The sequence below is a fragment of the Berghia stephanieae genome, chromosome 14, assembly GCF_034508935.2.
Source record: "Berghia stephanieae isolate SIO BIC M18660-M18661 chromosome 14, UCSD_Bste_1.3, whole genome shotgun sequence".
NCBI classification, from domain to species: domain Eukaryota; kingdom Metazoa; phylum Mollusca; class Gastropoda; order Nudibranchia; family Aeolidiidae; genus Berghia; species Berghia stephanieae.
The window spans coordinates 22,715,072-22,742,620 of record NC_088373.1 but is presented as its reverse complement, the minus strand read 5'-3'; the positions used below and the strand labels follow the sequence as shown (position 1 = coordinate 22,742,620).

Below are 27,549 nucleotides of genomic sequence, written 5' to 3'. Positions count from 1 at the left end.
ATTAGATATAGATTCAGACAGTCACGAAAACTAAAATCTAAAATTCTACATTTCTTGTTATTTTGGCTTTAAAAATCAACATTTGACATCTGTCCAACTGACTGGGACAAACAGCGCGTTTAGACAACAAGTCACGAATTTATCATTTATGTAGACAACAGGTCACGAATTTATCATTTATATAGACAACAGGTCACAAATTTATCATTTATGTAGACTACAGGTCACGAATTTATCATTTATGTAGACTACAGGTCACGAATTTATCATTTATGTATATTTCAGTAAATTCAGCTCTAGAAAAAAAAAAAAAAGAAAACACAATAGTCTGAAGATTTCCTTCTTGCCATCAAAAAGTTTTAAAAAGCTTTTAACACAAACTAAACATGTATAAGTGGCATCTCCCACCCCACCCCTCCCCTTGTGAAAAACTACCACCACTCACCCTGTGAAAAATTCCACCCACCCCCATTGTTCACTCTGTGGAAAATTCCATCCACCCTCCATGACTCACCCTGTAATTCCATCCAACCCTCATTCTCCCCCTGTGGAAAATTCAGTCAACTCCCACCGCTCACCTTCTGGAAAATTTCATCCAACCCCCATCACTCACCTTGTGGGAAATTCCACTCACGCCCATAACTCATTCCACTCACGCCCATCACTCACCTTGTGGAAAATTCCACTCACACCCATCACTCACCTTGTGGAAAATTCCACTCACGCCCATCACTCACCTTGTGGGAAATTCCACTCACGCCCATAACTCATTCCACTCACGCCCATCACTCACCTTGTGGAAAATTCCACTCACGCCCATCACTCACCTTGTGGAAAATTCCACTCACGCCCATCACTCATTCCACTCACGTCTATCACTCGCCTCGTGGAAAATTCCACTCACGCCCATCACTCACCTTGTGGAAAATTCCACTCACACCCATCACTCACCTTGTGGAAAATTCCACTCACGCCCATCACTTATCTTGTGGAAAATTCCATCCATCCCCACTGTTCACCTTGTGAAAAATTCCATTCAATCCCACCACTCATCCTGTGGAAAATTCTATCCATCCCATCACTCATCCTGTGGAAAATTCCATCCATCCCACCACTCATCCTGTGAAAAATTCCACTCACACCCATGGACCACCTGTGGAAAATTCCATCCACCCCCACTGTTTACCTTTGTGGAAAATTCCACTCACAACTGCCACAAAATTCAAAATAGTTTGATTAAATCTAGATAAGTTTCAAGTAGGCATAAATGCAGTAAACATATTTGTAGAAACCTGAAAAGGTGTGGCATGTGTACGGTCCCTGACACAAAAGAAAGAAAAATACATGAATAAAAATTTTAAAAACACCCAAAAAGTCAGTCTGCCTTTCTAACTTGTCTTTTTGTTTTGTTTTTTGTTTTTAGGTGTTTAACAGCGCTTTCGACACTATTTAGGTCATTTAAGCGCCCGAACTTGTGTTTTTCTTCCTGTTTTGTTTGGCACCATTTAAGATTTCCATCATCCACCACTGCCTCATCTGCAATTTGTCACTTTGAACAGCTTTGTGTACGGAGTACAGACCTGCCAACCTTTCAAAATTCGGAAAGTGAAATCAGGACGTCCGAAAATAGGAATTTGAGACAAGAAATAGGAATTTGTCACCAAACACATAAAGTAACACAGCATTCTCGCACAACTAACAAAACTACATATTGGGGGGGGGGGGGGTATGAGTGCAATTGATTCCCCTCCCCCCACCCTTTTTTTTTTTTTATCATCAATTTTGAAAATCAGAATTTCAGATAGAGACAATGGCGGAGTAGCAGAAAGGAAGAGTGAAAATAGGAATGATTCCGCCAAAAGCAGAAGGGTTGGTAGGTGTGGGAGTGACGTGCTGTTAAGTTGACAACGCTGGATTACAAAATGGCCACATCGATCTACAAATTATTACAAACAATCACACACAAGTTGGATGATCAAAAAGCATGTCTTGGAAGCTGATGGTTTTAATCAATGAACGACCAAAACAAAAACAAAACAAACAATAAAATAACAGGAATAACTGAAACACAACTCACATTGCCTCTGGTCCTGCACTACTAATGCAAAATGGTCCGTGTCCAAGATTCTAGACAACTGCTTTAGAGGAGTTTCCAGGTTGATCTAAGATAAACAAGAAAACAGTTTTTATAAATAAATTAATAATATAAATCAATTTATAAAATAAATAAATTAATTAATAATATAAATGAACAAATTAATAAAATAAATTAATAATACAGATAAATAAATTAATAATATAGTATATAGATAAATAAATAAATTAATAATATAAATAAACAAAATAATAAAATAAATTAATGAATAAAATAAATAAATAAATAAATAATATAAATAAATTAATTAATTAACTAAGTAAATAAATAAATAAAATAAATGAATCAATTAATAATATAGATCAATATATTAATAGAATAAATAAAGTAATTAATTTAAATAATTATATAGAGATAAATAAATTGATAAAATAAATTAATTAATTAATAATATAAATAACTTAATAAAATAAATAATTTATTAGTAAAATAAACAAATTAATGGATAATATAAATAAACAAATTAATAAAATGAATAAATAAAATAATATAAATATATAAATTAATAATATAAATAAATTAATTAATAAAATTTATATAGTGCCAATATCCACCTAACATGTAAAGCGGCACTTTACAAGACACAGGTGATATGAGAATTTTGAAATATTAAGTAAGGGAAAATTAATCTAACATATTCTATCTTCAGTCTAGACTCAAAGCACTCATTTGTACGAGCGTTTCTGGTAAAGACCGAGAGAGACTTCCAGATTGAAAGGCGTTGCAAAGTAAAATGCACATACCTGTTTAAACTGTTTGTACATGACCTTTGACACGGGGTCACTAGTATTGACCTTATTTCTGACCACTTGTGTCATCATGTTGCCAACAGACACCATTCCCAGGATGCCTCTGAAGTTAAACCAAACAAAAAGTTTGAATTTAATTTTTTTTTTCTTTCTTAAATTGCATTCCTACTTAATACAAGCAGTAAGCAAATAATATGAACATTTTCCAAGATGACTTCAAAATGAGAAAAAAAAAAAATCTGCATTCATCCATAATGTATTATTTGCACCCTTATTTAAATATGATATAAAAATGGGATTGATTGCCAACTTTTCAGAGACAAAATTCAGGAAAAATATTGGAAAAATCTAGGATTGAAAGAAAGATGTGATAATAGGATGGTGGTTGTGGTTGCAGTGGTGATGATGATGATGACAATGTTAAATAAATAAAAATAATTTAAAATCCTTTTATTCATCCCATAGGGGAAATTTGTTTCTAGGGTCAATTCCAAGGGAAGACTGGAATAACCCAGGCGTCACCCGCAGTGCAGCGTGCAAATTGAGCTAGAGCTAGGCGTCTTGGTCAAGGTCGGTGATCAAACTCTGTACCTTTAGGGCACAAAGCATGTTGAACCACGCCGCCCCCAATGATAATGATGATGAGTTTTTCTGCCTTACTAAATCCCAGACAATTATTTCTCCACTGTCTGTGTGGATTTCAACCCCAGGATGCATTAACACACCTGCCTGGTACTACGAAAAAGTCATAGAAATACGAATTTTTGGCTCCAGCTACAGAGCTGCATACGTCTCTTAAACTCAATAAATCTTGTTGAGAAGAAAAGTTTAGCTTCTTAGAACCTATATTCAGGACTTTAGAGCTATTTGGACCATGCTGAGGAAAAATTGTTAACTTTAAAGCTATTTAAAGTGCATTTTTATTTTTCCCCCTTTGGAGACGACGAATTTTTGAAATTGAAGTAGGCAACTCTGTATTAATGAAATTTTTATTATTTCTGTTACTGGTTGAAGAAGGGTTTAGAACCCGTAACGTTCCGTGTTTGGCATTTTGTTGTTCTTTTTTTAAGCTATTATATTCATTTTTGTTCACAACTTTTTCCAGATGGAAATCGTGAAAATGAGAAACTTTTCAAACACATTAACTTACCCACACCCATCGACGACTGGCACCTGGTCGAAACCTTCCTTGTTGAGAATGTCCAATGTTTCTTGAATGTTGACCGTCTCTACCACCGTCAATGGTGCCTTCAGCTTTAAGGAATTCACTTTCAGGTCCCACCACCTTGATGGATATGTGAACAATGGAAAAAAACAAAACTATCTAGACATTTGACTGTTTCCCTCTCAGCAAGTTCATCAGGACCAGGCCAGGACAAAACCAAGTAATCTCATTCCAAGACAAATACAGAAAGCAAGTTGGAAAACAGATATAGGGGGATTGAAGACACAGTAAGTGGCCACTATGGGAGGTCAGGAACCCCACCCAGACGGTCATATACAGTGCTGACAACCCCACCCAGACGGTCATCTACAGTGCTGACAACCCCACCCAGACGGTTATATCTAGTGATGACAACCCCACCCAGTAGGTCATATACAGTGATGACAACCCCACCCAGACGGTCATATACAGTGCTGACAACCCCACCCAGACGGTCATATACAGTGCTGACAACCCCACCCAGACGGTCATATCCAGTGCTGACAACCCCACCCAGACGGTCATATCCAGTGCTGACAACCCCACCCAGACGGTCATATCCAGTGATGACAATCCCACCCAGACGGTCATATACAGTGCTGACAACCCCACCCAGACAGTCATATACAGTGATGACAACCCCACCCAGACGGTCATCTACAGTGCTGACAACCCCACCCAGACGGTCATATCCAGTGCTGACAACCCCACCCAGACGGTCATATCCAGTGCTGACAACCCCACCCAGACGGTCATATCCAGTGCTGACAACCCCACCCAGACGGTCATCTACAGTGCTGACAATCCCACCCAGACGGTCATATCCAGTGCTGACAACCCCACCCAGACGGTCATATCCAGTGCTGACAATCCCACCCAGACAGTCATATCCAGTGCTGACAATCCCACCCAGACGGTCATATCCAGTGCTGACAACCCCACCCAGACGGTCATCTACAGTGCTGACAATCCCACCCAGACGGTCATATCCAGTGCTGACAACCCCACCCAGACGGCCATCTACAGTGCTGACAACCCCACCCAGACGGCCATCTACAGTGCTGACAACCCCACCCAGACGGTCATATCCAGTGCTGACAACCCCAGCCCATGACAATGTGTTCAATCAAGAGTCAAAATGAATTAAGATTTAGAAAAAGTGTGTACAATCCTTCAACAACTATAATTACCACTAAATTTGATGACGGGCAATTAGACCATACTAGCAATATCATTAATGATAATTTAAATTAATGACCAGAATCCACTTATAAATCTGATATCACCCACCCAGATAATTCTATATTTTACTCCCTATATGAACGTCCTTGGCAACAAAGAGATTAAAGTGTTTAAGTACAATAAAAGAGTGTATGATTGTTAAAAATTGTTAAATAATATAAATTTAACAATACGTACACCTCTGAGCAAAATGTGTACAATAAGCAAAAATCCGTAAGAATGCACATTTTTAACGCGAGGTTGGTACCACTGAATATAGTATAATTCCATAGATTAACTACCCTTAATACCTTTTTTAACAACAATGCTTTATTCATTCCCCGAGCACGCCATAATAAGGAACTAAATTTTCATTTCTTAAAGTTTTTAACTCAATGTTAGTCATCCTTCTATTCCTTTTTTTTTTTTGGTACCACAACTCTGTACAAAATCCATCAATACCTACAGTCAGACACTAATATACACCTGAGTCAATTGAGGCAATCTGAGCATCTTGACCTACTTTGGACTCAAGCCTCTTGATTCCTTGGTGAACCTCGGGCTGCAACATTTGTTGCGATTTCTGTAACGTTTCATTTTTTAAATGTATCGGGCTGATGGCCCAATTCAAACACCCAGACTTGGAGGATCAGGATTTATTTTGGAGATTCACTCCTAGGCTTGTTGCTCTTTTGAGCTAAAGAGTCATGCCCAGCCTTGGTTAAATTTTGGAGTGACCTTCTCCAAGATTGATTGCGACCCCTGATTTACCTTCACAATTAGTTGTCAATATCACTTCAAATCCTACTGAGTATGTGGCCTGGCATCAAACTTTCATTGTTTTTTTCATTCAGGTTTTATGACTTAGAGAGGATCACCATCACCTCCACAATCACCATCACCTCCACCACCATGATCACCATCACCATCACCTCCACGATCACCATCACCTCCACCACCATGATCACCATCACCTCCACCACCATGATCACCATCACCATCACCACCATGATCACCATCACCTCCACCACCATGATCACCATCACCATCACCTCCACGATCACCATCACCTCCACCACCATGATCACCATCACATCCACCACCATGATCACCATCACATCCACCACCACAAGCATTATCACCTCCACCACCACAACCATTATCACCATCACCTCCAACACCACTATCCCCACTACCACAACCATCATCACCATCAACTCCACCATCAGTAACCCTACCACTACAACCATTATCACCATCACAACCATTATCACCATCACCTCCACCTCCACCACAACCATTATCACCATCACCACCACCACCACAACCATTATCACCATCACCTCCACCACCACCAACCATTATCACCACCACCTCCACCACCACAACCATTATCACCATCACCTCCACCACCACCACAACCATTATCACCATCACCTCCACCACCACCACAACCATTGTCACCATCACCTCCACCACCACCACCACTATCTCCACTACCAAAACCATTATCACCATCACCTCCACCACCACTATCCCCACTACCAAGACTCACCACTCAGGGGCGGCATTTGACAGGAGATCGGTGTCCAAGAAATCCCTCTCACTCATCCAATCGTCTTTAAGAAACTTGGTCCTGAAAATGAACATTAAAAAAAAAAAAGTTTTTAAAAAGCAAGACAAAGTAACCAAAACTTCATTACAATAATATTGGCATAATATCACAAAGACCATGTAGATTTAAACATTAAATAAAAAAAGAAACAAAAGAAACTTAGGTTTATACAATGCAATTAATCATTAATTAATTATGAGCTTTTTTTATATAGCGCAACACGTAGGACGGACATGACGCCTTTTACTTTTAGGCAATAATAAAAAAAATATTCTCGGACAGAGACAACGCTGTTAACGGCCAGGCACTCTTTTTACACCTGAGTACGGAGAGAGAATGTGAGTAAAGAGCCTTCTCCAAGGACTCAATTATGCGCCCAAGCAAGGCTCAAACCCAGGACCTTCCAATCAAATAGCGAATGTCATAACACTAGACTACATAGCCGCACAATATCCACTTAGATTAGTGAGTGATTGCGCCTTGGCTGATACTAACACTCAGGTGGTCTTCTTAAGCAAGTAACTCATAAATATTTCATTTGGTTTATCAAATTGTGGGTGCAGATATCTTCTTATTTTTTAATCTGAGTCAATAAGATGCACAAGGCCGATTGGTCCAAGAATCAAATCTGTAGTAACAATAATACTATAATATAATATAATATAATATAATATAATATAATATAATCTAATATAATATAATATAATATAATATAATATAATATAATATAATAATACTTAATTGCATCCAAAAAAGGAATTATTTTTTTGTACAGACGTAGTATAATTATACACAGTAAGATGAATAGATAATGGAAATATGATGCATATATAAATAAGAAGCGATTCTACAACCAGATTTGTGCTTCATACATGAATAATTCCAACAATGTAAAATAGTTAAAATTATCACTATAATTTTTTAATTGACAAGACTGCAAAACAAATAAATTAATATTTACATTATTTGGAAGTAAAAAAGCGAAAATACAATTATTATTGCTTGTTATCATACAGCCTGGATGGTAGAAAAGATTTTCGGTGTCTATCGTTGTAGTTGAAATAGAGAAAGGGTGACCACTCCTTCCTGACATAATTACTGATTGCCTTAGTGGATGATGGTGGTCATTTAATTATTTTAGTTATTTTACTCTCATATAAAAAAGATCTATATCGTCAACATCATTTATATAGCATTTAATGGATTATTCAAAACGGTTAAGTAATTGCCTCCCCAAGCTGTTATACAAAATGACAAAGACACTTTCAATAACTGCTTTATAAAACAATAGCAAAACAAAGGGAAATTATTGGCGGTTAAGAGGTCATGTGAAGACAAATCATCTGATGATGACGTGACCTGGAAATGCATTCCATTCTCTTATAGTTTTCTACAAGCATCTGTTTGTATCAATTGTGGTCCGAAAGTGAGGGCTAAAGAATTTGGATGCTTGGAAGTATAATCAGCACTGAAGTGTAATAATAATAATAATAATAATAATAATAACAATAATAATAATAACAACAAAAAGAATGATAATAATAATAATAATAATAATAATAATAATAATAATAATAATAATAATAATAATAACAAAAATGATAAAAATGATAATAATAATAATAATAATAATAATAATAATAATAATAATAATAATAATAATAATAATAATAATAATAATAATAGTAATAATAACAAAAAGAATGATAAAAATGATAATAATAAAAATAATAATAATAATAATAATAATAATAATATAATAATAATAATAATAACAATAACAATAACAATAATAATAATAATAATAATAATAATAATAATAATAACAATAATAATAATAATAATAATAATAATAATAATAATAATAATAATAATAATAATAATAATAATAATAACAATAATAATAATAACAACAAAAAGAATGATAAAAATAATAATAATAATAATAATAATAATAATAATAATAATAATAATAATAATAATAATAATAATAATAATAATAATAATAATAACAAAATAATAATAATAATAATAATAATAATAATAATAATAATAATAATAATAATAATAATAATAATAATAATAATAATAATAATAATAGTAATAATAACAAAAAGAATGATAAAAATGATAATAATAAAAATAATAATAATAATAATAATAATAATAATAATAATAATAATAATAATAATAATAATAATAATAATAATAATAGTAATAATAACAAAAAGAATGATAAAAATGATAATAATAAAAATAATAATAATAAAAATAATAATAATAATAATAATAATAATAATAATAATAATAATAATAATAATAATAATAATAATAATAATAATAATAACAATAATAATAATAATAATAATAATAACAATAATAATAATAATAATAATAATAATAATAATAATAATAATAATAATAATAATAATAATAATAATAATAATAATAATAATACTCTCCCCCTCCCTCTCTCTATGCGAGTCAGTCAACCTCCCCAGCCACCAAGGGGAGTTCCAGGGCCTTCACTGACCATCACACCCGACTCACATGTAATTCCTGATGGAATCTGGTAAGATGACTACACATCTGTCGCCTTTCTTAAGTCCTGCGTCTTTGATGGCCTGAATAGCACAGTACACAGCCGACCCACAACTCCCACCTGGAAATGAAAGAAATGGAAACAAAAACGTGTCAAAGGATTCGGTTTTGTTTGTTTGTTTTTAAGAGTTTTACGGCGCTTGCAACACATTGAGGTCATATCATCGCAAGTAAAAAGGAAGAAAATGGGAGAGTAAAAAGATATAGAATTACAATTAAAGCACTCAAGAAAAAGTAAGACAAAGGGGGAATTTGTTCAAATAGGAAATAGATGTAGATTCCAAGAGCACACTATCAATGTACTTAGGTTTGAGATCACCTAAAAATCTCACCGAGACACCAGCACAAGATCTCACGAAGAATACATTCAAATGTTTAAAAATCATATGTTAAAGATAAAAATAAATAAATAAATAAATAAATAACAGTCCATAACAGAGAGATGATTTACAAGGAAAAAAGTATCATCTCCCAAAACTAAAACTATACATTCGACTGTTTCCCTCTCAGCCAGGGTCAAGAGAAGACGAAGTAATCTCATTCCAAGCCAAAGACAGAAAGCAATTAGGAAACGGATACAGGGTGATAGAAGACACAGCACGTACCTCCTAACCTCCAAACCCGCTATGGGAGGTCTGTTCCATCCCCTGAAAGCCTCAGACGCTTAACTCTTTCATTGCCATTGGCCACACTGTTCTACTGGCCAATGGCCGCATAATGCGGCCAGTCTTGAAAGACAAAAATAATAATGTAATCCAATCCAACTTTCTACAAAAGTACTATAAATTGAACCAATGGTATCATTCCTTTCATCAGAACATTCAATTAGCCCAAGTGGGGGAGGGGGGGGGGGGGGCGGCGGTTTAATTGAGATTGTCCGAATGTCCTATTGTCTCAGCTTGTCATTCTCATGCTGCCTCAGTCAGGTGTCAGCCATTTTGTGATGGAAATGCCAATACAGCCTCAGCACGCAAAGAGTTAAGTCATGTACAAAAATGAATACAACAGATTCAAAAAAGAAGAAGAAGAAGAAAAAAATAATAAAATACCAAACATGGAACAAAAAAGGCATTTCTAAAATTGTATTATAATGTGATATTGCCAAAACAAATTTAAGGTTTTCTATTGTGCAATATCCACTAATCGTATTCTTGACAAATGACCCCTGATTCACACCAACATATAACATATAGAACGAGACATAACGCCTGTTAGGAGATATTACAATTTTTTTTCCAACAGAGACATGCTGTTAGCAGCCAGCAACTCAATTTACACCTTAGTACAGTGAGAGAATTTGAGTAAAGAGCCTTTTCCAGAGACTCCACTATGCGCTGAGTGAGGCTCGAACCCAGGACCTTCTGATCTGAAAGCAAGTGTCAAAACTTTAGACCACATAGCCACACTTGCTGCCACTCAAAGTGAATAATAAGCTCTTAACCCATTGCTACCCAAATCGCCCGTAATCGCCAGCTCAGAAAACATCTCCGACAGTTCAAATCATCCGATATAGCCTGCCAGGTTCCCAGCATCTTTGAACCCGTAAACTAAAAACGTGTGTAGAACCACTTCTTTTTATTTTGAAAACGAAAGTAGAGAAAGAGTGAAAGTGAAACTAGAAATTTCCAGATTGTTTTTATCTCAATTCATTTGTCTGCTGCGATTTTTTGAAGTTTGTCGACCAAATCAGTTGTGGTAACATCCTTTTTTTTTTCTTTTCTGGAATGGCGTTTGAATTCCTCAATTCTCTGACGTGATCAATGTTTGTTATTGGATAGTGACGATGATAGTGCTCATTCAGACACTGAATCAGACATTGAGGTTAAGTTGGATGCGAATTTTGATGACATTGACAATGGATTTCAAGTTTTAACTTTATTACATATTTTTCAACTTTTAATTTTTTTTTCAAATTCAAAATATAAATCAATAGTCCAAAATAATACATCAAATTTAAGGCCATTCATTCTTCTTTCCAAAACTGCTTTTATTTTGTTTCTAGCATGCCTCACATTCTTGCAATGAATTTTTTAATGAAGTGTACTATGCCATTTGTAGAGTTATCTCCCCTCGCATGGTCTGCAAGAGACACGTTTTTCAGATTATGCATGGGCAGCAATGGGTTAAGGGAAGGTTTGGGTCTTTTCTAAAAATAAATTTAATTAACTTTATTGGGGGGGTTTTCATCATTCTGTATCGTCATTATAAGTTTTAAAAAATAACATTTTTGGTGAAAAATATAAAATAACTGTTGGTACCCGTTTTGCAACCTAATTTGGGGGTCTGGCATTAAAAAATATAACAATCTTGTGGCAAACGTTCCACAAAAACTAATAAAGGAATGACCTCCATATTCTTTCCTCTTATCAACATTGTAGCATAGTGTGTCACCATAGAGATTTTACAGCTTTCGGTTTTATGGAATTCTTATTAGAACATTACAAATTTGAGAATCAAAATGGTATGACAAAACTGACGTTAAAAATTTATAATTTGGATTATAATTCAAAATACACATAAATCAAATCTCTCTATGCTGACATACTACATTATCTCTGTGATAACTGTGGAAATATTCAGACAATTTAATTGAATAAATTCTCAGAAACGTTTGACACTTTTATTACTACCTGTACCCTTTTCAACTGTGTTTTTCATGCCTTTGTAGTCTATTTTAAGAAGTTGGGACTTCAATAATATTATATCTCAGTCAATAAAATATCTTTTTCCACCAAAATCTCAAAATCAATTTTTTGAAGGATTTTCCTTATAATTAGACCCAAACCGTCCCCTGTGGACTGTATAATGTAAAATCACAAAACACAGAACGTTTTGGGCTCGAAACTCTTCTTCAGTCGACAACAAAAACAGTTAAAACATTGATACATCATTCACCGTATTTTCCGACTAGACATGCCAAGAACTATTACGCTACCTGTCTCAATTTACGTGCTGCTCATTCAGACTATTTCCTTCATGGCAACAAATATGCAGGGAGACCATCAACACCAATAGTAACTACCCTGAACCAGGATCTCTCTACATATCAGAAATTCCTGGATTCTGATGAGGCCGAATTAATCCCTGAAGAACTAAGAAATACTGAAAGCCCTCCGTACTAAAGTCACAACAAGATCTTGACAGCCTCAAAACTCTGGCCCAGGACCGAGACCAATGGAAACAATTAACAACATGGATGGAGAGAGCAGATATACTCATCGACTATGACTAAACCGCACAATTCTCAGCAAGCATCATTCGGACTGCGAGGTTTACTACTACTACTACTACTACTACTACTACTATTAATACTACTACTACTACTACTACTACTACTACTACTACTACTACTACTACTATTAATACTACTACTACTACTACTTCTTTCTACAACCAATCCAGAATTGACTACTCGATATTTTTTTTAATTCGTATTTTCCAAGGGAAAAAAGTAAAAGTCTTTTTCAAATCAATAACATGCCATCACCATGATCCACAAATTCTCCAAAGTCCCGAATACACCATCTAAGGAACTAAACTTTCCTTTTCAACAAGATTCATTGCATCAAAGAGGCGAAATAACTCTGTAGCTGGAGTCAATGCGGCTATGTGGTCTAGTGGTATGACACTCGCTTTCTGATCGGAAGGTCCTGGGTTCGAGCCTCGCGCTCGGCGCATAGTTGAGTCCTTGATAAAGGCTCTTTACTCACATCCTTTCACCGTACTCATGTGTAAAATGAGTACCTGGCCATTAACAGCGTTGTCTTTGTCCGAAAAATTGTAATATCGCCTTACAAGCGTCATGTCCCGTCCTACATGTTAAATGTTGCTGTTGACCAGGGACCCCTTGTAAAGCGCTTTGAGCACATTTCAGTGGATATTGCGCTATATAAAGCTCAATTTTAATTTAATTTTTAATTTTTTAATTTGTAATTCTAATCCTACACCAATACCTTCCCTTTGTAAGGATGTGGACTTGTGGTAAGACACTTGCTTTCGGATCGGACGGTCCTGGGTTCAAGCCTGACTCAGCACATCATTGAGTCCTTGGAAACGACTCTTACTCTTAACTCACATCGTACTCAGGTGTAAAATGAGTACCTGGCCATTAACAGTGTTGCCTCGGTTGGAAAAAACATTGCAATATCGCCTAACAGGTGTTGTGTCTCGTTCTACATGTTACGTGGTGCTGTTGGTTAGGGACCCTTTGTAAAGCGCTTTGAGCACGTTTAGTGGATATTGTGCTATATAAAACCCCAAGCTCAAGTTTCCCCCTAATTTGTCCTGATAATGAGAGCCAGAAATTATTGACCCAACAAAAGGATTCTTACTGACCAACGAGTAATCCTTCCTCCCTTATGAGTCGTCTGGACATTGTAAAGGACTCTTTGTCTTCTGATTTGTACCATTTGTCAACCAGCTGAAATGAATGAATAATAAATCGCTTTATCATCCCTCTAGTAGTAGCAGTAGTAGTAGTAGTAGTAGTAGTAGTAGTAGTAGTAGTAGTAGTAGTAGTAGTAGTAGTAGTAGCAGTAGTAGTAGTGGTAGTAGTAGTAGTAGTAGTAGCAGCGTATGGCTACACCTCCAAATTTATGTCATCAACCCAGCTTCGAAAGTCTTCCTCCACCCTAAGAACTGCTTCGTAGCCAGCTTCAAGTTTAGTCACTGAACAGTGGCGGACGATGTCATTCCTCTAATATGCACCAACCTTAATAATATTAAAGTTAAAGTGATAAATTGAGGAGCAGGCACTGTTATATGATGGTTTCCCGATAGCTCAGTTGGTAGAGCACTCGCTTCACACGCAAAGGGACCGAGATCAATTGCCATTGGTCGTTTCACGCTAGAGAAACTGGGAAAAACTATAGAGGCCTAAAGGCTGTGAAGGACTTTACAACTACTAGTGTTACAAGATAAAGGCTGTGAAGGACTTTACAACTACTAGTGTTACAAGATAAAGGCTGTGAAGGACTATACAACTACTAGTGTTACAAGATAAAGGCTGTGAAGGACTATACAGCTACTAGTGTTACAAGATAAAGGCTGTGAAGGACTTTACAACTACTAGTGTTACAAGATAAAGGCTGTGAAGGACCATACTGCTACTAGTGTGTTACAAGATAAACGCTGTTAAGGACAACACAACTACTAGTGTTACAAGATAAAGGCTGTGGAAAAGTCTGATATGAAACAGCGTCAGACAAAGCAGAGAGAAAAATACAGAAAAAAAAAAAAGCATCCCAAAAAAACGCCTGCCTAGACTTGCCAAGATTATGTGCATGTAGATTTTGCCCCTTGGAAACATCTTAAAATACCTTTGTGGTTTCGTAGATTTAATCATAATTCTTTAAAGCCAACGCAAAGTATTGTCCATTTCGACAATTCCAATTCAAGCTCATAAATGAGTTTGGTTGTTGGTGCCCGACTTGCCAATGTTATACACATGTAGATCAAAATTCGTGGAAAAATTTTCATACACCTTTGTAAAAATCATATCTGAATATTTATTTTCAAAATATTTCCGTATGTTAAAAAAAAAACCAAAAAAAACACTCAAAACAAATAACATAGCTATAGAATACCAAAGGTCAACTCACATCTCTGGTCAAGACGGTCGGTACAAAGTCATAGCCGATGCCCTCCACCTCGTAAAAAGGCTTGTCCAGGGGTTTGTTGATGTTGTCTGGCTGGGCCAAAATGGACCCGATGGGGTCGACCCCAATCACCTGTAATAATAAACATCACACAAAACTCGTCAGACTCGTCACAGGGGCCCAAAGCGCTATTGATGTTTCAAATTTCATTGAATTATGACAAGTACTTTCCAGGTATTATCACAAAAACATCATCGACCCAATTCACACTTCGATGAGTGAATAGAGGAGACGGCCAGTCAAATGTTAAAACGTCAAAATGTCAAATCTCCATCGATGACGGAACGGTTCTCCGCACGTCAAGTTGGGAAATACGACAGTGAAAACTGTCAACAAGATCCATAGATGATGGAACGGTTCTCCGCACTTCAAGTTGGGAAATACGACAGTGAAAACTGTCAACAAGCTTTGGGTCATCAATCTGGATTAAACACGACGTATTTACGTTTTAACTATTTTGGCTTATGGCTGAAGAAGGATTATCAGCCCGAAATGTTCGATAATCAATATTTTGTCCCTTTTTGAAGCTGTTACATTCATTTTTGCACACTACTTTTTTACAATTTACAGCCCACAGCTGATAGCAGCTTATTATTCATTATGACATCCGGTTGCCTTGTTTGGATTTTACGTATCAAAATAACGAATCTAAAGACAACACGTCACCTTAATTCATTTTTACCACATAGTGTTCGAATTTTTAATGTGCAACTTTGATTTAAATTATAAACTTTTTTTTTTTTTAAATATACATTCACAAGTTCAGACAAGAGGCCAAAAGAATAATCATCTCAACTTATAAAATTAATATATAAAGTGTCGCTATTAATTCCTAATTCTATATTTATACTTTATTTAAAATATACATTTACATATAAATTCAAACTAGGGGTCATAGGGACAATATAATATTTCACTTTGTTAAAATTTATATACATATATATTTATATATAAAATATTTCAAGTATAATCATGATCAACAGAAGTTAATACTTGGAATAAGAGATTGAAACTTGGCAATTTTAGGGCAAATTTCTCAGAAAATATGATGAAAACATCAGAAGAGCTCTAATTTGTATTGTTTTAGAGCTGTATGTGTGTGTGTGTGTGTTTATCTACTGTGAGAAAAAGAGAAATTGGACGAGTCTATTTCAAAGGGGTCAAAAATTGTTAAAAAGTCGAATTATCAACTGATTAGTAAGACAAAATACAATAGCGACAAGCTTAGCACCTCTATGACGTCACAAAATTAAAATATGTCCAAAAATAGACTTTGACGGCTGAGGTGCCAGATGGCCACGCGTGTGGCCAAAGATAGAATTATATTTCTTTTATTAAATTTTAGTTATTTATTTTTGCCTCAGTGACTTTTATCCAAGTCTATTCAATTTTATGTTTGTCAAATTCCATTAGTTTTTAAGGGGGTCAGTCTTAGTAGCGAAAATCATGCGAGTATCTATTTAGTCACTTTTTAAATCGAATTTGGTTAGGTGAAAGCCTGGCCATCTGGCAGCCTTGCCTCGAAGACGTCGCATGCGTGTCAAGCGATGGCGGGAAAATGGTTGTCTCCCCTTCTCACCCATTGAAGCGTAATTTGGGTTGATGTTTTGTGATAATACGTGAAAAGTACTTACCATATTCCGATGAAATTTGAAAAATAAATAGATGAAATATGCATATATAACCTTATTCGCGACAAAATCTCTGCTCTTGATAGTTTTAGAAATATTTCACTCACAACCATTCTGTTTTTAACGGCTTTCTAGTAATCGCACAAGTTTTGTCGCTTGACATAATCTAAACTGACCTATTTACTCATTGTGTGCCAAATTTAAGACATATTTATTGATAAAAAGCGTGGTAATGAATTTTTCAAATTAGCAAATACGAAACGGCCGCATACCATATTTTGTCACGAATTTGGGCTCTTCGAGAGCGAAATTGAGGCACACAGATTTGGGTGAGATAGTCATTGCTACATAAATGCTTAACTTTATATTTATACATTATTATGTATGCCACATCTGTAAACGAATTTCCAATAATTATTATTATTATCATTATTAATATTATTATTATTATTGTTATTATTATTATTATTATTATTATTATTATTATTATTATTATTATTATAATAATTATTAATATTATTATTATTATTATAATAATAATAATTATTATTATCATTATCATTATTATTATCATTGTTATGATTATTATTATTATGATTATGATTATGATTATGATCATGATTATTATTATTATTATTATTATTATTATTATTATTATTATTATTATTATTATTATTATTATTATTATTATTATTATTATTATTATTATAATAATAATAATAATAATAATAATTATTATTATTATCATCATTATCATTATTATTATCATCGTTATTATTATTATTATTATTATTATTATTATTATTATTATTATTATTATTATTATGATTCTGATTATGATTAATATTATAATTATGAAATGCATCATGTGACATTGGTCTCGCTCTTACCTTACAACTCGGACATTTCATCTTGATCTTACGACTGATACCGGCAATGGTCCCTCCTGTCCCTGCACTGGCCACAACCATGTCAATTTTATCTGTCAAGATATTGGTGTATTGGGATTATTGGTGGTGGTGGTGGTGGTGGTGGTGGTGGTGATGATGAAGATGATGATGATGATGATGATGATGATGATGGTGGTGGTGGTGATGATGATGAAGATGATAATGATGATGATGGTGGTGGTGGTGGTGGTGGTGGTGATGATGATGAAGATGATAATGATGATGATGATGATGATGGTGGTGGTGGTGATGATGATGAAGATGATAATGATGATGATGATGGTGGTGGTGGTGATGATGATGGTGAAAACGACGATGATGATAATGGTGATATGATGATGATGATGATAATGATGATGATGGTGGTGTTACCCACAATGATGATGGTGGTGATATGATGATGATGATGATATTGATGTTGATGATGATGATGGTGGAGGTGGCGGTGGCGATTACGATGATCGCCGAAGCCTTCCATACAGTCTCTTGGGACAAAAATAAACATTGCTAATCCTAATAGAAGAAAAAAAACCCCCAAAAGCCAAGGGACTTGTCTTGTCTGAAAACACTGATAACCCTAATAAAGGGGATTGATGGCACTGTGTCTCAAAACACTGATAACCCTAACATAGGGGATTGCTGGCACTGTGTCTCAAAACACTGATAACCCTAACATAGGGGATTGCTGGCACTGTGTCTCAAAACACTGATAACCCTAACATAGGGGATTGCTGGCACTGTGTCTCAAAACACTGATTACCCTAACATAGGGGATTGCTGGCACTGTGTCTCAAAACACTGATAACCCTAACGTAGGGGATTGCTGGCACTGTGTCTCAAAACACTGATTACCCTAACATAGGGGATTGCTGGCACTGTGTCTCAAAACACTGATTACCTTAACATAGGGGATTGCTTAAAAAAAAATCATCTCCAAAAACTATAACTATACATTCGACTGTTTCCCGCCCAGTCAAGGACTCCGACCAGGGTCAGAACAAAACCAAGTAATCTCATTCCAAGACAAATACAGAAAGCAAGTTGGAAAACAGATACAGGGGTGATAGTAGACACAGCAAGGACCTCCCTGCCCACTATGGGAGGTCAGACACCCCAACCAAGTCGGCAAGTATCATGTCATTAGACCTTTTAGCCAATAAAGATTGATAAAAGGTAAAAAATTGAGATTTTATATAGCGCAATATCTACTAAACGTGCTCAAAGCGCTATACAAGGGCTCCCTGGCCAACAGCAACACATAACATGTAGGATGAAACATGATGCCTGTTAGGCGATATTACAATTTTTTTGACAGAGACAACGCTGTTAACAGCCAGGTACTCATTTTACACCTGAGGACGGAGAGAGAATGTGAGTAAAGAGCTTTCTCCAAGGACTCAACTATGCGATGAGTGAGGCTCAAATCCAGGACCTTCCGATCCGAATGCGAGTGTCATACCACAAGACCACATAGTCGCACACCTCCAACCCCCCTGACAACATCCCAGGATATGAGGATGAAAGAGACATTTTCTTCCCCTTTCAGAAAGAATTATTTTTACATGCATTAAGAGAGAAAAACAAACATACTGTCACACGCCTCCAGAATCTCCTCGGCTGTTCCATCGAAATGAGAAACAGGATTGCTGGCATTGCGATACTTCATGCAGGGAAGGTAGGAATAGGATGATGATGATGATGATGATGATGATACAAACACACGCACACACATTGGAGTGGATGCAACACACCAAGAAAAAAAAAGAAAAGGAAAACAAACAGGTTAGTATAATGGATGGTATAATGGATCTCAGATTCACAGCAACACCAGCACATTATCTGTAGATATATTATTGTGCGGCTATAACTTTATGGTCTTGTGGTATGACACTCACTTTCGGATCGGAAGGTCCTGGGTTCATAGTTGAGTCCTTGGAAAAGGCTCTTTACTCACATTCTCTCATTGTACTCAGGTGTAAAATGAGTACCTGGCTGTTAACAACGTTGACTATGTCCAAAAAAAAAATGTAATATCGCCTGACAGGCGTCATGTCTCATCCTTCATGTTAAGTGTTGCTGTTGGCCAGGGATCCCTTGTAAACCACGTTGATCACGTATAGCGGATATTGTGCTATATAAAAGCTCAATCTTAGCTTGTCATTCTCAAGCTGCCTCAATCAGGTGTCAGCCATTTTGTGACGCAAATGCGAATATAGCCTCAGCGCTGAAAGAGTTAATTAACAGAACAAAAATTTAGCCCATTTCCTATCATTTGATACCATAATCTTTCCACTGCGTTAATTCATTCACAAGCTACTGTGTATGAAACTTGGTTTAAGTTTATGTGTTGTTTTTCATAGATTTGAAAAAAAGTGTATAAAACTGTTCCAGACAGAAGAGAGAGAAAAATACAAGGAAAAAAATTAAAATACCCCAAATAATCAGAATGGTGCAAGAGATGGGCTTCGTCTCTCTGTTTGCCTGGCCCTGTTTCACACACACTTTCAAAACTCTTTATCTTATATCATTGTCTGCTTTCAAATTTGTCATTCGTGTTTTATTGTGTAAAATAAATGTGACCATTCGTCCCTATATTGAATTATGTCGACATGAACAAACACAGAAAAGGGGAATTTTTAATCTCAAGTGTGACATAGAGTGTGTTTAATTTTCATCATCAAACCAAATGAATCGTCATTTTGGGAAACATCTAAATGCTAAAATGGTGGAATTATAGTCATTTCAACTTTAAATTAAATTTTCATCATAAATTTCTTTCTGACAAAATCCCTTGTCATACAGTTGGCCACTCACAAAGAAAGTTTCAGTTTGTTGCGTAAATCAACGTGTACTTATTTGTAGGTCTGATAACCCAATTAGTTATGCTCTCCTCGTTGTCATGGAAATACTCTAGAAACAAAAATACCAATGTTAAAATGAGCCCATAATCGCAAATATGTCCCCATTGACTCAAACCCGTGCTGATGTGGTAGGTCACATTATATTATTATGTACTTTCTATATTGTTTTGTGTTGATGTAGTTTAAAGCGTCAAGAGCCTCATTGTTGAGGATACCGTGCGCTCTATAAGAGTCTATTATTATTATTATTATTATTATTATTATTATTATTATATTATTATTATTATTATTATTATTATTATTATTATTATTATTATTATTATTATCATTATTATCATTATTATTATTATTATTATTATTATCATAATTATTATTATTATCATCATCATCATCACCATCATTATTATTATCTATTATTATTATTATTATTATTATTATTATTATTATTATTATTATCATTATTATTATTATTATTATTATTATTATTATTATTATTATTATTATTATTATTATTATTATTATTATTATTATTATTATTATTATTATATAGACCTGTAAATGAGCTCTATAAAAATTGACAGACTGAAACTGAACCTCACTGAAACTCTTCGTATCGTATCAGAAAAATCCAAAGAATCGAGATGAATAATAAACAGCAAGCTCACTTGAGCAAAACAATGGCAGAAAACTAATTTATGTGGGAATTAATTTGGCTATTTACAATTGTTTCTTATAATTAGGTACCCACATCAGTGAAGAAACGGTCAACCAGTTTGTTTACAACGTGAGGCAATCGAGATGTGCTTGTAGCAATCATACACACAAAATATAACTTTCCATTTGAAGGTGTCTTCATAATGCACTTCCGGCTTTCGCATTAAACTTTTTCATACTTTTAGGTTCTACCAAGTAAATGTGGTCAATTTTGGCTTAGACGAAACAGTGAAATTTATCGCTCAGCGGCTCAGATAAAATTGGGTACCATTGGGATCACAACAGGTTTGGAAAGTGAAAAGATAATTTCACGAAGGCTGTGTGAAAATTCACTGGGATGTGTTCAGACACGGCAATTCTAAAAAGCGTCGCTTAGCCTTGGCAATATATCTATCGTTAATATAAACGGCCCTTGAGCTATGCGTAGCGCTGTGGAACATTCCAAATTACTTCAGGGTCATTCGACTACGATTCATGAATTCTTTCTTTCTTCTTCATTTATTTTTCCTTTTTAAAAAATATTTGAATTTGACGAATTGACTGATTTCAGTTAATTGGCTGAGAATTTATAGGTCTATTATTATTATCATCATTATTATTATCATTAATATTATTATTATTATCATTAATATTATTATTATTATCATTATTATTATGATTATTATTATTATTATTATTATTATGATTATCATTATTAGTATTATTATAATATCATCATCATCATCATCATCATCATCATCATCATCATCATCATCATCATCATCATTATTATTATTATTATTATTATTATTATTATTATTATTAATTTGTTGGTTTTTTATTATTTTTTTTTCTGCTTACCTGACTCAACATGTGTGCATTGGGAATTTCCTGGACAAGCCTTCGAGCAACTCCGATATTTGATTCCGGGGAGTCAAAGGAAGCTGTGGTCGGAGTCCGTACGATTTCGGCTCCAAGAGCTTTAAGGACATCCACCTGTCAATTTTGTGTTTTAAAAAGATAATAACAAGAAAGGAAGTGAGAAGGAAAGTGCCAGAAGACCACAGAGAATAAAAACTTTGCGGTAGCGATGGGGGCTTGAACCCGCAACCTTACTGGTATGACAACCTCCACCCGGCCGGAGAGATCGCGACTCCACCACATGAGCTATCTACGACCACCAAAAATGTTGTTTCAAATGTTAGAGAGAGACAGGACTTGTTTAAAAAATCTGATCTCCTTTACCTAACAAGATCTTGTGTGTTTAGTTTAGTTTAATTTCAATGGTTTTTTCAGCAAAGTCAGATCAACACTTTAGGAAAGAAAGATGGTGTACAATTTTGTTTTTGTAATTAAATTGAATCTTACATTCAATTTCACATTATTATTTATTTATTCTTTTCTTGCATATCGACCATTTCTCTGTCTAGCACTATTTAAAACACAACCATTTGTTACAGTGAATGACGTAATCAGTCGGATGGTGAAAAGGTTTGAACTGAGATATTGCCAAGTTTAGTTAGAAGGTCAATTGTTACCAAAAATGAGTTCTTGTCATACATGGTTAAATCAACCCTTTTTTGTACATCTTCGGGAAATATCAAAGCTTAATTTCACTTCTAAATATTTTTTACCAGCTAGTAAAGTTGAGTAAGTAGGAAATTTGAGAATACTCGCTGGATACCTTTCACATACATCTGACTATAACTTTGTTAAAAATCACCCGATTGACTTCAAATAAAGATTAAAATGCTCTGGTGAGCATATTCTTTCAGAATATGTGAAAAAAAAACAAAAAATGCATGTTGATGTAGTTAATATGAATGTGAGCATGAATGCGATTACCGACTATGTCAGTATGAAAGGTAATCGATACTACAGCTATCTCTCTCTCTTACTCGATAACTCCATGGCGAGCATCTCTCCTATCTTCAGTCCAATAAAATTCTTATCAAACGAACTACACTGACGTCCATATCATTATTTAACATGGTGACAGCGGTGGAATTCTTCTTGTTATTGTGAACAGTACAGTGAACTATATAAACCTATAAATCTGATGAGTTAAGCCTCATACGTGTTATTTATAGTGTACATGACCTGTTATCGATAGCTAACAAACAATACGAAGTTACTGTTACAAGGGGCACAACCCAATAAAATACAAGAAGACAACTCTACCCAAACCCGCCAAATTTATTTTGAACAAAGGGAGACAACTAAAACAATTTATGACTGGAGGTCATATTTTATGATTATATCCCTTGATTTGCAGCAATCTCAACTATGGCTTCAAATCGTAGTGCGAGTTCCAGTAGGAATGACACGACGAAAAGTCGATTCCGCCACCGAGACCTCTCAATATGGAAGGAAATATCGCCACTAACTGGAGACACTTCAAACGAGATTGGCGAAACTATGAAATTGCAACTGAACTTGATAATGGACAACAACGGATACGCATAGCGACTATCCTCACCTGCATCGGCAGAGAAGCTATGAATGTTTATGATGGATTCAAATTTACAACTGATGAAGATAACGTCTCAATTTGAATCTTTCTGTATTGGCAAAACAAATGAATGCTATGAGCGCTTTATATTCAACAGCCGACAACAGCCGTGGAGGAATCAATTGAACGATACATCTCAGAGTTGAGAAAACTGGTCAAAACATGTCAATATGGACAACTTGAGGATTCTCTGCTCAGAGACAGACTTGTTATGGGAATACGGTGTGAGGAAACACGAAAACTCCTTCTGCAAACACCTGACCATGACATAGAGAAGACTATCCTCATATGTCGTACTAATGAGTCCACGACAACACAAATGAAAACAATAAGACCAGAAATAAAGATAAACAAATTAGACACGAGAGCCAGAGGAAAACCTCATCATCGAGCACCATGGTCACCACAATCGTCAAATTCAAACCAACATATACGATCGAATTGGATAACAGATTGTAAGTTCTGTGGCCGGAGCCATAAAAGGATAAAAGAAAAATGTCCTGCTTATAACAAAACTTGCACAAAATGCAAGAAGAGAAATCATTTCCAAGAGAAATGCAGGTCAAGACAGGCTGCTGTACGTGGAGTCAGGGATGAATATGACTATGACACTGACTGCAGCGATGATTGTAATTACAATTATCATTACGTGATGGCTATCAGCCAAAATAAAAACAAAGCGCTAACGGCTCAAATGAAGATAAATTCGAAGAAAGTGCCATTCCAATTGGATAGTGGAGCTGAAGTGAACACTATCTGCAGAAAGTATGTCTACACACAACAGATATAACCGACTAAAAAACAGTTAGTAATTTGGGATGGAAACAAGATGATACCTTTTGGTGAAGCAAAGTTAAAATTAACAAATCCCAAAACTAAAGAGACACACGTTGTCAAATTCATTGTAGTAGAAAATGAATACACATGCTTATTAGGACTTGAGACAATGAAGCAAATGAAATTGATATCAGTGAACAATGACAAATTCATTAGAAGTGTGAAAACTGACAATTCTATTGGAGACCTTGGCACAGCATCATTAAAACTACAGCCAGACGCGAAACCTAGGCAACTCCCATGTAGAAACATACCACTATCATTTAGAGACAAAGTGGAAAACGAATTGACATCTCTTGTCGATAGAGGAATACTTGAACCGGTAAAAAAGCCAACTGAATGGGTCAGCTGTTGTAGAAAAAGCAAATGGAAGGGTTAGAATCTGCATAGATCCGCTTCCACTGAATAAAGCTCTGATGAGAGAGCATTACAAACTCAAAACACTAGATGATGTCTTACCACTGCTTCAAGATGTAAAAGTATTCAGTAAGTATGACGTCCGAGACGCGTATTTCCATGTAAAACTGGATGAAGCTTCAGCTGACATGACTACAATGATTACCCCGTTTGGAAGATACAGATGGAAACGCTTGCCTTTCGGTCTGTCAGTGAGTAGTGAAATCTTCCAACGACGTTTGAACGAACACCTAGAAGGACTTCCTGGATGTACCAACGTCGCAGACGACATTGTTGTTTTCGGTTGTGGCAATGACAAAAATGAAGCAGAGAAAGACCACGACAAAAAATCACGCTGATGAAACAACGATGTGAAGGAAAAATACGATTGAATGACGACAAATCAGAACAGAAGAAAGAATCAATACAATTTCTAGGTCACATAATAAGCTCAGATGGAATCAAACCCGATCCTCGGAAAGTAACAGCAGTCACAAACATGCCTGCTCCGACAGACATTCCAGGCGTTCAACTATTCTGCGGTGTAGTTCAGTATCTCGCTCGATATATTCCAAACTTATCACAAACAGCTGAGCCACTTCGTGCACTAACAAAGAAAAACAATGACTTCGTTTGGCGACCAGAATGCCAACATGCCTTCGAACTAATCAAAGTGAAAGTAGCCGAAGCAACTGCACTTTCATACTTCGACGCAAGAAAACCATTATCTCTGCAAGTAGATAGCAGCAAAGATGGTTTAGGCGCAGTTCTACTTCAAGAAGGAAAACCAATCGAATTTGCATCTCGCGCTTTGACAAAAACTCAACAAAACTGGGCGCAAATAGAAAAAGAACTACTTGCTGTCGTTGTAGCACTAGAGAGATTTCATCAGTACACGTATGGTCGACACGTAACTGTTGAAAATGACCACAAACCGCTAGGAAACATTCTGAACAAACCCCTCGCTCAGGCACCAAAAAGACTTCAGAATCTCATGATGCGTATCTACAAATATGACATTACCTACAAATTCATACCAGGTGATGAACTTATTCTAGCAGACACTTTCAGTCGTGCGTACGTAAAAGAAAGTGAGGAAATAGAAATGACTGTGATTAACTGTACCCAAATTCGTGATATGGTGATAGAAACTATAAAGGAAGCAACAGACAATGACCCTGTGTTCGTGGAAATGGCCAATTATGTAAAGAATGGATGGCCCGACAAAATGAAACTAAGACCTGAACTAAAACCATACTTCGATTTCAGGGATACTATCGTGCTAGACAATGACAAAGGTGTACTCCTGAAAGGAGAACGTACTATAATTCCCCCTGCACTTCGAACGGAAATAAAGATGAGACTTCACTCATCTCATCTAGGCAAAGATTCTATTTTACGAAGAGCTCGCTCAACTGTGTTTTGGCCTAACATAAACCAAGACCTCATCCAAATGGTCGAAGCATGCGAATCATGCCAACGCCACAAGCAAAAATGTTGTCAAGAACCGCTCCATCAACATGACGAAGGTGACAAGCCATGGGAAAAGGTGGGAATTGATTTCATGGAGTTCGGAAACCGACAATATCTGACTTACGTTGATTACTTTTCCAATTTCATCGAAGTCGAATACATGTCCTCAACAACAACATCTCATACGATCTCCAAACTGAAACAACAATTCGCCAGATATGGAATTCCCAAAACTCTAATTTCAGACTGTGGCCCACAATTCACTGCGGACAATTTTCGTGAATTCATGAAAAATTGGAAAATCATTCATCTAAAATCCTCGCCAGGACACCACCAAAGCAATGGCAAAGCAGAGGCAGCTGTGAAAACAATCAAACGTCTCATGAAAAAATCTGTACACGCCGAATCTGATCCGTACTTAGGACTTTTGGAAATTCGTAACACCCCACGACAAGACATCGGGGTGAGTCCAACACAACTTGTTTTCGGACGCAACACCAGATCTCTCGTTCCAACTTACAATAACAACAAAAATGAACTCAAACACAAATACAACGATCCTCAACTCAAACTCAGACGTCTAAAACGTAGACAATCAGTCAAAACACACTATGATAAAAACAAAACCGAACTAGTACCACTAACAAGAGGTCAATCTGTATACTACAGACCTCTACAAGAAAAAGTGTGGAAGAAAGGAAATGTGACTCAAACACGCGATTTTAGGTCATATGACGTGATTGGTGAAAATGGACAATCATACACAAGGAACAGCAGAGTTATAAACCCATACACCTCAACAATAAATGTTTCGGAATCTAACACCAACACCCCCCAACATGAAGCATCTGCAACTGCATCTGCAACAGCATCTACTTGGCCTGATCGTGAAACATCTACGACCACTACCACACCGAGGCCTACTCGTGAAAAAAAGCAACCTGCTTGGTTCAACGATTATATGACAAAATAATCTTGAAAAAAGAAAGGATGT

General features: G+C 35.7%; 1 protein-coding gene across 3 annotated transcripts in view; it reads right to left on the bottom strand.

Moving 5' to 3' along the window:
• Positions 1 to 27,549, bottom strand: part of LOC144960014 (cystathionine beta-synthase-like) — a 35,365-nt gene that overhangs the window by 1,016 nt on the left and 6,800 nt on the right. For all 3 annotated transcript variants that reach the window (XM_078892959.1, XM_078892957.1, XM_078892958.1), the window contains exons 6-15: positions 22,199 to 22,333; positions 19,374 to 19,443; positions 17,724 to 17,815; positions 15,146 to 15,274; positions 13,881 to 13,965; positions 9,495 to 9,606; positions 6,885 to 6,965; positions 4,055 to 4,189; positions 2,899 to 3,007; positions 2,078 to 2,162 (exon numbers count right to left, since the gene is read on the bottom strand). In XM_078892959.1, the coding sequence (XP_078749085.1) occupies positions 2,078 to 2,162; positions 2,899 to 3,007; positions 4,055 to 4,189; positions 6,885 to 6,965; positions 9,495 to 9,606; positions 13,881 to 13,965; positions 15,146 to 15,274; positions 17,724 to 17,815; positions 19,374 to 19,443; positions 22,199 to 22,333 (1,033 nt within the window). The remainder of the gene's footprint in view (positions 1 to 2,077; positions 2,163 to 2,898; positions 3,008 to 4,054; positions 4,190 to 6,884; positions 6,966 to 9,494; positions 9,607 to 13,880; positions 13,966 to 15,145; positions 15,275 to 17,723; positions 17,816 to 19,373; positions 19,444 to 22,198; positions 22,334 to 27,549) is intronic.